Source organism: Patagioenas fasciata, chromosome 7 (genome assembly GCF_037038585.1).
Source record: "Patagioenas fasciata isolate bPatFas1 chromosome 7, bPatFas1.hap1, whole genome shotgun sequence".
In the NCBI taxonomy this organism is placed as follows: domain Eukaryota; kingdom Metazoa; phylum Chordata; class Aves; order Columbiformes; family Columbidae; genus Patagioenas; species Patagioenas fasciata.
This window is the reverse complement of record NC_092526.1, coordinates 7,401,269-7,413,656: the sequence shown is the minus strand read 5'-3', so window position 1 is coordinate 7,413,656 and position 12,388 is coordinate 7,401,269. Positions and strand designations below refer to the sequence as shown.

The 12,388-nt window shown below is 36.8% G+C and overlaps 1 protein-coding gene across 1 annotated transcript in view; it reads right to left on the bottom strand.

The window, feature by feature from the left end:
- Positions 1-1,150: 1,150 nt before the first annotated feature.
- DARS1 (aspartyl-tRNA synthetase 1) overlaps positions 1,151-12,388 on the bottom strand; it is a 40,359-nt gene continuing 29,121 nt past the window's right edge. The window contains exons 8-16 of the mRNA XM_065840729.2: positions 11,409-11,520; positions 9,335-9,469; positions 8,040-8,187; positions 6,947-7,093; positions 5,901-5,943; positions 5,224-5,304; positions 4,510-4,621; positions 3,499-3,570; positions 1,151-1,814 (exon numbers count right to left, since the gene is read on the bottom strand). Coding sequence (XP_065696801.1) covers positions 1,723-1,814; positions 3,499-3,570; positions 4,510-4,621; positions 5,224-5,304; positions 5,901-5,943; positions 6,947-7,093; positions 8,040-8,187; positions 9,335-9,469; positions 11,409-11,520 — 942 coding nt within the window. The 3' untranslated portion in view covers positions 1,151-1,722. The remainder of the gene's footprint in view (positions 1,815-3,498; positions 3,571-4,509; positions 4,622-5,223; positions 5,305-5,900; positions 5,944-6,946; positions 7,094-8,039; positions 8,188-9,334; positions 9,470-11,408; positions 11,521-12,388) is intronic.

Genomic DNA, 12,388 nt, shown 5'->3' with positions numbered 1-12,388 from the left:
GACCATAAGCTGTGTTTCTAATCCACTTTGCCTTGTACAGTATGACTGGGTACACTGTGAGATTTTAAAGTTAATAATTTGGGGAAGATTCCATGGTAAATTTATTACAACAGACTCACATCCAAAGCTGCGAAGTTATGTTACTCCTTGAATTGTGTGACTTCTAAACAAACTTCAATTTTTACATTTCCAGTACTTTGCCTAACTGACCTTTAGTATGATTGTTCTCTAATGGAGAGCTCTCGTCACAAAACATTAAGTCTTGCTCAATGGCAGCTGCAAAAGATGATATGCCCTTTTGTGAGATTCTACACAATTTATACACAGACTCACTGACCTTTTTGTACCGTAAGCAATATGTGATTTCTCTGACATTTAAAAATCAAGGTAGCAACAATAGCACAGAATGTCTAAACCATACATCCTACTGAAAGCTCTTTATCAAGTAAAATGTTAAGCAAAAATTAAGTCAGGAATTACAAATTCTTATGAATATTAGAGTAACTCTATTACAGTGCCCAAGTAAGGAATTTAATCCTTTGCTCTTTGGCATCCATGCTTAAAAAACCAAAAAAAATTAAATTTGAAAAACAACTATCAGATGCAGTCCACAAAAGGAAGTTTCAAATATATGGGTTCCTGTCCAAACGCAGGGGACATACTTTGGGCTGGGCGGAGGAGGAAGAGAAGTAGCTTCGCACATCACTGCAAATTGAGGAGGTTCAAGTAGGTGACTCATCTGAGAAAAGGGATGTCTAGTACTCTGACTTACAGAAACACCCTGTTCCTCTAAATGTCCAACAGTTGGGCTGTTTATAAATGAAAAAAAACCCCTGAAATAGGTTGGCGTACAAATACATGAAATCCTCGGTCATTTGTTTTGTTTCCTACCCTAGGGGCTGCGTTAGGCAGGAAACCACATCACCTGCCATCAAACTCACTGTCCATTTATTTTCTGAGAATATTATATATCCCTTGTGTATTCCATGAGTATGTATGTAACGTTCTATTCATTCTCAAATAGTAACATAAAATAGAGAATGGGCCTAGGGCTTATATGCAGCTTCCAAAAAAACCACAAAAGAACCCAATCCTTATTGAGTCATGATTATCTTGTGAAGATATAAAGCAAAAACCAGAACTACAGATATTGTGTCTAATTTGCTTTGAGAGATTTATTGCAATCTACTTTCACAATTTTGTATGAAGACTTTTTGTTAAGAATGTTGTTCTTCTCACCTGCTTCTCTACCTGACACTCATGTTAATTAACAATTGGCTGGTTTCCTCCTAATTTTTAAATAGCAAGCATCCAATTACTTTAGCTTTTAGTCAATTCTGTACTTCAGAATATTCAATCTTTCTGACATAAGTTAAAAATCCAGGTTTTTTTATTGCATAATTTATTAAAATGTTTAGAAAGATGGTACATTTTAATGTGGCACTAGAACACTAACTTGAAGTACCATATTTTCATTTAAAATGTGCACAGTTGCCAATACAAAGAGTCTTGATCTGTCAAAATATTTTCTTTTAAATAAACAACTAAGGATTAAAAAAAAAAATATTATGGCACTTTAGTAAACAAGATGGTTTGTTTGGGTTTTTTTTTTGCGTATTATAATGCTCAAATCAATGCAGGTTCATCAGTAGCAGGGGACGTACTTGCAATCCTATCTCATTTGCCAGGCAAATCGTCTCAAACTTTCCAAAGCTGCTCGTGTCAAGGTGTCAGTCGTTTGGGGTCCCGTGGGAACATGGAGGTCTGACGAACATTGTGCAGCCCTAGGTACAGCATGGTTACCCTTTCCAGCCCTACAACAAATGAAAGAACAAATGTCAGGACAGTCAGTCTTTTGTTTGAAAACTCTTAATAACCTATAGGTCACACAGCAGTATAACCAAAGACTGAAATGTGTGCATCAACACGTCTGACTACAGAAAGGAGCTAGAACCAAAAATTCCAAAACCTATGGATTTTACGTACAGTGCCTTCTGCTACCATACAGGCTTCATTTGAAGCAGGTATCAATATGCAATGGTACTAGAGACTCAATCCTCCTCTGAATCACTTTGGACTTTCAAGAAAGACAGTGTAGAAAACTGAAATGGGTAATTGGGAAAGCTGCATCTTGAACACACAAAGTACAGTCCAACCAGCCTTAACAGCTTCAGAGAAAGAGACATTAAAGGCCACTGGCAACTACAGTAAAAGCCTACAGCTGGAGAAGTTTATCCCAAACCCTCTGCAGTACAAAAATGTAGATTCAGCAATACGTACCCATGTAACTATCTGGTGATATCTTTACGATAATAAATATTTCACTGGTCATTGTGTTCTTTCTTCCTGAAATATTAGAGCTTATGTGTGTACTGTGGAACATGGAAAGACTTCCTAATCCATGGGGCTACACATGCACCCCCACGATGCTTCCTATTTTTCCCCCACTGCTCTCCTGTGCTAAGGTTTCCATCTGAAACAGCCAGAAAACAGCATTCACCCTCATAGCATCTGTTTGCCTGATAACTGGCCTGACCTCTGGGATGTGCCATGAGGAGCATTTACTGATGTAGTTTCAGCATCCTTGATGTCAGTTCTGACTGGCCTAAGTGGATCATCTGCAAACATGGCATCTCCTCTGCTCACAAGTACCGCGTGATCATCGATGCTTACACCTCACAGGTATTTCTAAACAGTTGTCTCAATAGCTTATCACAGATCTAATGCAGTTTCTGAAGGCATATTTAGAAAGCTGTTCTGAGAACATGCCAAAAATTGACTAAATATACTTTACTAAAGTAAGGCAAATGCAGAAAGACTGAACCAAAGAAATCATTGTGTTAATCGATCGGGAACTACAAAGTGTCCTATTTCCATATGCATGAACAGATTTCATCCTGCTAATGAAAGTAATGTGCTTAACTGTAAATTGTTATCATTAAGATCGCTATAACCTACCTGTTTTCATTTTAATATGTAAATACTCACACCCAAGACAGGAAGCCTCAGTACATTTGCTGAAACAACTCGCAAGAGCCAAAATGATCAGTGAAACTCAATCAAATCACTGAATAAGAAAGAATCAATCCCGTAATTCTCCTCACTGCAAAACAGCTTCATGAAATGCACTAAGAGTCTGGTGGCTTCTGGTATCAGTAAGCTACAATAAATCCATACCTAATACAGTATTTCCTCGTTTCCTTACATTTTCTTCATTGGTCAAGTTTGAAAGTGATGTGCCTGGCTAATAAATTGGCATTTTTTCTTGTGATCACCTACTTTTCAAACTTGCCAGACCGTGCTGTTAATATTTTGCCTATTTATTTTATGATGATACTTACATTTTAGCTTCTGTCCTTAAATTCTCCAGAACGAACAGTGTCATAGATTTACCTAAGAAAGCTACTATTCTGTATTTTATATTGAACCCTAGTTGAGACTGAGCAGTTTAAATTAAGCTCAGGCTAAGACAGAACAAAATAAAATACAGATACTTACCTATTCCACCACCTGCATGTGGAGGTGCACCAAAACGAAAGGAATCGATATAAGCCTTTATTTTCTCCAGATCTAGAAAGGAAAAAGATATGTTTCCCACCTGGTTAATGATCCCCAAGCCAAACATTCAACTGACTAGACAACTGCAAGCACAACAAAAAGATGCCCAATTTAACTCACAAACAGCAGGGTTTTATTCATTAAACATATAAATTACCCAGGACTATCTCGAAATTATTACTATAACAGTTTTGTTCTACTATTTTGCTAAAAACTTCATCAGGGACAGAATTCCAGAACTCAGTAAAAGCTAGGCCCAACCATTCATTGCAACTTATGAAAAATGATGACTTGAATAGACTTTAGTGACAAAATAGAGATTTAACAACTGCTTTTCCATCTTGCTACGGCAGGAGCTACACTTTTTTTTTTGGCCACTGCCTACCTGCCACTTCACTTTGCCATTCAATGAAAGCATAACATTAATAACTCTCCTCATCCCCACCTAATGTACTCTTTTACCCTTCTATTATTAGCCAGCCTTGCCCCTGGTGAGTCCTTTTTTTAAAAAAAAAGCCTTAAACAATGGACACTTCTTACTTATTTGCTCTCAGTTCGAGATTTAAAAGGGCAGCGAAGCCCACAAGACTCTGCTGGAGTACTCGATAAGAAGTCTGCGAGAGTACAGAGAGGCAGGACTGAAGGAGACTTGTTTGCCCACCCTCCTTCTGTCAAAGGTATTTCCTGCATTACATTCTCTCCAAAGTGCTCGGAAACAATTCCTTTTCATCAAGGTGCTGCTGGGAAACTAACTAGTTTCTAAATACCACCATTCTAGATTAAAATGGTTAAACAGAATTAGATGGATTAACACTAAGCATGAAAGAGTACTGTGATTTTAGCACTACTGCCATATAACAAATTCTGCCCCAAATTTTTCCTCTAAAGGAAACAAACCTAGTCATGATTTATATTATTTTAAATTCAGCTTCATGTTATTTGACTCGTTACCGATGCCGTGATGCTGGGCTCTCTCTGTCAGCAGCTGAGGATCGTGAATTCTCTGAGCTCCAGACAAAATCTCTTCCCCTCTCATGAACATATCATAAGAGTTAGAGTTTTTCTGGAAAGACAAAGATGAATTTATTTATCCTTAGGTGGCAAACATGCACCTCTCGATAACTTCACTTACAATATCCAAAGTTGTACAGTAAATGCAATGTGTTTGGAGTCTGCCTGGGATTTACAGCCCCTTGGCTCCTCTCTTACCCTGGAGTTGGTTTAAAAAACTGAAGTTCATCCGCACACCCTTTGAAAAACCATTATTGTACTTGAATGTAGTTGTCCCAGCAAAGGAAGCTCTAAAGACATTTACCCCGAATTTAGAAATAAACCAAGGAATTTCTAACAATGTAAAAAAGCGTTAAAGGGTCTGTTGCCTTGGAAGAATCTGTTTGCCTCTTTTCAGGGATGGCAGCAGTGCTGACCATGGAGATCTCTTTACAAAGCTCTCCCAGTTTTAGCTAGATTGTTTCTGGTGTGTTTTCACCAGTGAAGAGTAACTGTAAACATTTCACAAGTCATGTAACACTGACCTACTCCTGTTATCAGAATTTTAATTATAACAGCAATGATACACATTTTTATCTACTTTGTCAAGTTATCCCTACATAGATTAACTTAAACTACAAAAAACCCCACATTGACAACAAGAATTTTACTTACAGGGTTTACTGGGTCTGGCATTGTATAAAAAGGCCTCACAGCAAGGGGATATTTGTCCAGAATATAAAAGTCTGTGTCATACTGAAAGAAGATAATTTAATAGTTAGTACAAGAGAAAATGATGTAAGGAACAAATTACAAGAGGAAGACACAACCAATGAATCTTCAAAATAAAATAAAAAATGATCTCCCAACAACCTTCCACAAATGTGATGGTATTAGCTTAAAAAAAAATAGTTTTATTCAATAAAAGTCATGTATTATCTTTCAGTTTTCCAATACTACCCCTACTGTAAACTTAAGTATGTTTAGCTTTAGTCAGAATCGTGGTGGTTTCGGTTTGGAACATACCATCCTGTTTGGTGTACTCAATAGAACAGGTGGTAGAAATAAATATAAAAGATTAAAAATAGTATGACACAGCTTAATAATGACAAAGACAATACTGTCAGTAGATCAAATAAGCAGCAGCAAAGTGGGAATGCAATGAGACAATTAAAAATGCTTATGCTAATCACAAATTCCTCAGAATTTCTGCATGTTCTAAGACACTGCATTCTCAATCAGAGTGTAAAAAGTTGTTTTACATGAAGCAGGCATTTATACGAGCCCAACAACTCCACAACATCACATTTCAGATTCAATGACAAATTTATTTACTGTAAAATAATTGTTACCTTTTCCTTTACCAGGCGTCCCAGGAGCTTTTCATTAGGTGTGCTGAAAAATATTATCACTATTAAAATTAAAAGATTTAAACTTGTACTGATTATATACTTCATAAAGCTAAAATGATTACAAGGTGCAGATCTGCCAGACCACACCCTTTAGAAAATCTGCTACTTGTTTCCAAATGTTTTAGATTGTGCAGACTGAAATTCCAAAAGTAAACCACACTTACTTCTGTTCCTTAATATTTTGTATCGGCCCTAGAAATCCCTTAAATTAACTGATACCTAAAGATATTCTTGCTCTTGATATAGCTACTTCCTAGTCACCATGTTCTGATTACCGAAGAATTGTGTGTCTCCTATTGTCATATACCTTGGGCAGCCATTTCTTCTTCAGCACCATAACTGACAAACACCACAAGCAGTTGCTGAGGAAACTATTTTGCTCTATCAAACTCTTAAAATTGGAACTTCTTTGACACACAGATCATTTAACTGTAAAATCACACATTATGCAAATGGTACTGGATATATTATGGGAAAAATCAGAAATGTTTTCATTTATTGTCTTAAGAAAAGTTTACATATAATCAGTTAATTAAACCTCTCTTTTAGTAAATCAATGGGAATGCAATCGAGATTGCTTAATCATTTTCCTGAGAAGCATAAGGAAGAAATGGGAAGGTGTTAATGAAAAGAAAGACCTTAAGACTGAAGAGTCTTTTTAAAAATCCTATTCAAAGATGTGACAATTCACACGAAGAACTGCAATTGTTAGTAAAAACAAATGCTTATCCTTAGAAGGTTCAAGTTACTCTCACTTTATGCTGTAGGGTATTTTCTTTTGGATTTCAGTCTGTATGTATAGTCTATGGTAAAACAAAGGACTATTTTCATATTCAGTTATTGGTCAAGAGATGTGGACATGAGTACTGTTTATTCCTCTAAAGGCTTGTGGTTCCTTCCTGAGAAGTGTCAGTTGCACAGTATAAAACTGACACCCCACTATCCCTTTCACAGGACTCTGACACATTCGTGTGCTGCCAAAGTACCTCAGATCTTCTTCATCGCCCATCTCAACACCAGCCTCTCTGAGCATGGCCACGGCTTCACAGTATTCCAGCCTCAGAGTTGGCTCCAAAAACTTAAACGGCTCACAAGGGAACTGTTTGCTCACTGTCTGAATTTCAGTTTGGAATCTATGGAGGAGAAAACAAGAACAGAAGCAAAATACAAAACGATAAAGAAACGTCCTCTTCTTGTACCTAACAATGATTTTGCAACAGCAATACAATTTTGCCACAAGAGGTCCCCATTGTAACATAAAAAGACTGTTTTAAAGTTGCTTCTGGAGAAATTCTATATAATCCTAATGAAATATTTCATGTAAGTTAATGCATCTACTTCAATGATACACTTGTTAATATTTTACTATTACTTCTGTTTTATTTCTTTTGTAAGAAATAATTGACTAGGTCAAATTTTTGCAGTAAAAACATCGAGAAGTCATCCCTTTGATTTGTACTATTTACTTGGCTGCTTCTTTGATTTGAGTAATATCCTATTTCAAATACAAAAGAGAAATTTCCCTCTAGACAGATGAAAAGATTTGCATTTCTACTGGAAAGATAGTCTAATCTGAAAGCAAATGAAAACCACTTCCTAAACGTCTGGCCTGGCTTTTTAATGAGTTAGACTGTGAACAATGGAAAATAATCTTCGCTGCTTTCATTGCAGAGATGCATTTACTTAAAAACTAAATATTAAGATAATTTCAAAATAGGGCAACCAATCTACCTGTAGGGGCACAAAGAGAAGGACATTTCAAATTAATGATGGGTCACTTCTGTTAGGAAGTCCATTCAACAATAATCAAGTTTCCTTAATGCAAACTAGTGTACTCCATGAGATGGAACTCAGGCTAAAAATAGACAGTTTACTGGCCTATGGCTCGAGTGAACTAAAAAGTCAGGTACAAAGAAATAGTAAAGAGCAAAGCAAACCTGTTTGTTTTGAAGTTCTGCTGTAAATCAGATTACTAATTATTATTGGACAAGCTGAGGATAAAACACTCACCCATTTCATATAAGAGATGCAAGTGATCTCAAATGAAGTTGCTCATGAAATGGAAAATGCTTTCATTACCTTTCCTGAAGTCCCTTGAATATCTGCACCAAGGTATCTGCAATCTCATCTACCACTTCATGATAGTGATAGTTAAAAGCCATTTCAATATCCAGACCAACAAACTCAGTCAGGTGCCTGTGTGTATTGGAGTCCTCAGCTCTAAATACTGTAAAATTAAACAGAAATTCTAACTGACCTGAGATTATCATTCCATTTTGAAAAATAACACTGACAATCAATCACATCAGCAGTTGGATCAGGCACACATGACAATTCTCACCGAAAAACAGAAAGAGAACTGCTGCCTCAGAGCATCATTTACACCACCAGTGACAGCGTTATTGTAGCTGTGGTGCTCAAAGGACACAACACAGACAGGATTTGTACTTGTTAAACCAACAGACACAAGTGGAAAAAACAGACAAGCTTTCAGGCACACGCAGCTTTCAGGTTTGAAAAGTGCCTTTTCAGAGGAAATAGATGTGTGCACGTGTGTGTGTTCTGTGGGTTTTTTTTCAGATATATGAATCTAATATAAACACAACTTCCTATAAGCCATGACTCATTTGTTAATAATTAACAAGAAATTTAAGATATTTTAAATTATTTCCCTTTCTTTTTTTAATTTTATAAGCTGTTGTTGATTAGTTTTCCAGCATTTCCAGCCTATGTATCTTTAAACCTGTCTTTGAGGTCTTAGAAAAAGATGCTGTATTACAACCTAAAGAGACCATGTCCTACCAGCTTTTGAGAAGGAGAGCATGAGATGGGAAATTATTATTTTTTATTATTTAGCGACAGTCCAGCTAAAAGTATGAGTTTTCTAACTGAAGTTGTTTGGTACACAAACAAAAGCGAGGGATAAGTACTTGTTAACGTGCAATGTGAAGTATATAAAACCCAGCTTGCCTATTTTAACTGCTTACTACCGGGCAACTGAAGGCAATTAGGCACCTACCGGGCATGGTTGAGAGGAAACTATGGCTTCAGTAACCACAGTGTTGTTCCATGTTTTACTAACTTCATCATATTACCAATTTCCAAGGCAACCTTTCCTCCTCACAGAGCAGCAGGCCCTGGGGAAGAGGACTCCACCCTGATTTCAGCATTTTAGTTTTGTTCCAGCAACTTCTCTGTCAACTTAACTCTCAGCAGTTGCCCCAACTGAAATTTGTATTAATATTTGCTAAGTGAAACTATATTAAGTGAAACCACTCAAAGCTTTCAGTGTGCGTGTTATCTGATTTATACCACAGCTGCTAAAAGCCATCACTGCACACTTCACACTTTGGAAAATAAAACTTTTTTCTTACCTGGCCCAACGCAAAAAACCTTTTCAAAGTCAGCACATATACACATCTGCTTGTACAGCTGTGGGGACTGAGCCAGGTAGGCACTGCTTTTGAAGTATGATACAGTAAACACATTGGCTCCTCCTTCACTGGCAGCTGAAAAGCAAATGTGAAAATTAAATCAGAGGTAGAATGATGGACTATTGGCCTGACATTTAGAGATCAGAAGATTGTTCTTCAAAGCATATTAGAGGAAAAAGATACATTCGCATCCATTAATGTGAAAGGAAGCAGCCCTGTCAAACACTGGCTTTCAAATCTGCAAATTTAGTTGGGGTAGTTTAAATTGTTATTATTCCCAGCTGTCCTTTGCCTTAGGGTGAGAAGAGCAGAGAACCAATGCTTGTACCACCACGTCTACCTGCAGCCCAACATTTCTGTGAAAACCAATCTCCATCAGTGACACAGGTTTCCAGGGGTTAACCGCAGAGGCCGAGATGCAAGACCCTGTTTGGCCAGGACCATCCTCTCTAACTGAAGGCATAAATATCTCCCAGAGCCAAAACTACATTTACCAGAGGACATCTGCCCAAGGTATAAAGCTGCTTCTCAGTTTGAGGCAGTTTTCATAGAAGGTTTCCTTGAGAGAACAGGAACCAAGAAGATGCATTTGAATCCCTCAGTGCAAACTGCCTAGCAGAACCACCAGCTGAGACACTTCACCTTCCCACTTCCCAGTGTGTGATGAGAGTTTATTGCCTAACTTGCTAACAAAAGCATGCCAGAGTGAAAGATTAGTTAATGATCTTTGAAAGTTCAAATGTTAAGATAACTTTAGGTATAAAGTACTAACTATCATTATTACTAACCATTCCAATGAGACTGATCTTTTCTTTCATTACCACTACATTTCATTACCCACTGAAATAGTTTCCATGGATATTTACTGTTACTTCGAATACAGGTAACTTTTAAAATCTCAAATCTTAGAACAGCTATGATATTTAAATTTGAAGTTCAGTACAGATTGCATCGACTTAGTTATTTTTACAAATCATGATCTCATTCAAACAATAGGATGCTTGCTTGCTTGCTTTCCATGGTACACTGCACAGTAAGAATAGCACACTTCCTCAACGGTCCTGCAGAAATAAAGTGCTTGGGAGCCTTTGGTAGTTCATGCTGTTTCAACTGTCCCTATAGGAAAAAATTTATCTAATCTTATATATCAACGATATTTTCCACATTGAAAGAACAGCTGTTTATATGTATTTTGTATAAAAGCCCTTTTATCTCAATTAGGAGCTGCCTTCAAAAATACAAATACAGAAATATAACATTGAGTAGGCAAAATGCATATATGTACTGAATGCACATACAATGAGAATAATACAAATATTCTGCCCTGCATTTCCCATGCCATGTCTTAACAACAACAACAAAACCTCAAAGAACACCAATAAAAACATCCATCAGTAAATCAGTTAATTTGACTTTTGAAAACAACACAGCAGATCAACAACAGAACCAGAAGCAAAATCTACATTTCTAGACTTTTAGTCAGGCTGAAGCTGCTATGTCACACTTTCAGAAAGATGATTTAATCACCTTCTATTCAGCCATATGCTTATTGCTAAAGAAGTGACGTATTGTATATAACAGCATCATCTTTCATACCATGATACGTTCATTGTAATTTCTTTATGATGGAAGCTGCTTTTAATCTAAATTAGTGTGGGGTTTTTTTGATACTGGGAATGGAACTGGCAGTGCTTACCATTGAAAAAACTGATCTGAAGAACAATACATATGATCTGACATCTGTATTTAACCAAATAAAAATTTTAAATGCACCACATATATATGAGATATATATATATATAATATTTGCCTTGTCATTCTTTTAACATCCAAAGTCAGAGAAAAGTAAAGAACAACTTTCACACCTGCTAGAAGAAGTCTGCTATGTTGCATCTAAATCAGAAATAGAACTTTATATCTTTTAAATCAAAACTTACTAAATTTTTGGCAGAACGGTATGCTGAGCAACAGTAAAAGAAGCAGACCTGTAGCTGCTGGATCACATATACAGTACCTGAAATGATTTTGGGAGTCTGAATTTCCACAAATCCCTTGCGAATAAGAGTTTCTCGGAAAAGCTGACAAATACCAGACTGAAGGCAGAAGATTGCCTGACTAGTGGAGGTCTATAAGAAGAAGATAAAATAATGAATCCTAAGTTAGCTTTTCCTGACTCTATTACTTTTTCTGGACAGCTGGAAGGATGAATCTCTTTTCTTTGGAACACCTGATTGTTGCATTTGCCTAAACAGAGAAAAGTGCAAATCAGTAATTGTTTATTACACAAAAAAGAAACAGGAAAGGAAACAAGAGAAACTCCTAATTTCAATTTATGGCATATTCAGTTATAAAGGAGGCAATTCTACATTTAAATCAACTCTACATCTAAAGAATTACCGATCTATGAGATGTGCTTCTGCAAATAAAGGTTTTATAGTAACAAATGGAACAAAACCACTAAAGTTATTAAAAAGCTTTCAGCACACTGAACTAAACGGCTGCAGTAATACACAGTGCATGATAAAAGCAAAGCCCTCAATAACTTACATAAGGTAGAAATGTTTGTGTCTATTAGAGGCTACCAAATGCCATGTTTTTCATGTAAAACCACAGCCACACAACAACGCCACAAAAACATCCCAAAACCAAGGTTTAAACTCCCAGCATTTAAACCAGTCCACATAACACGTGATGACATGAGCTGCAGTTCTTCTGTCTTTTCAAAACGTACTCGAGAAGTACATTTAGCTGAAAACAAAAGTAGATTTAGCCAGAAGGATCATCATCTTTTTGTTTACGTACGTGACACAGTTAAGCTACTTATCTGGTTAGCAAATACCTACACTAAATGTTCCTGCAACACTCTTGGGCTTCAGAGTGAAGAAAAAAACCACCCTTAGTGAAGGCTGAAAACACTGCAGTACGTCAGCACCGAACCCATATCTGATTTCGTGCTTGCAGAGTTCAAGACCTGCCAGTGAGCAACCCAGAAGC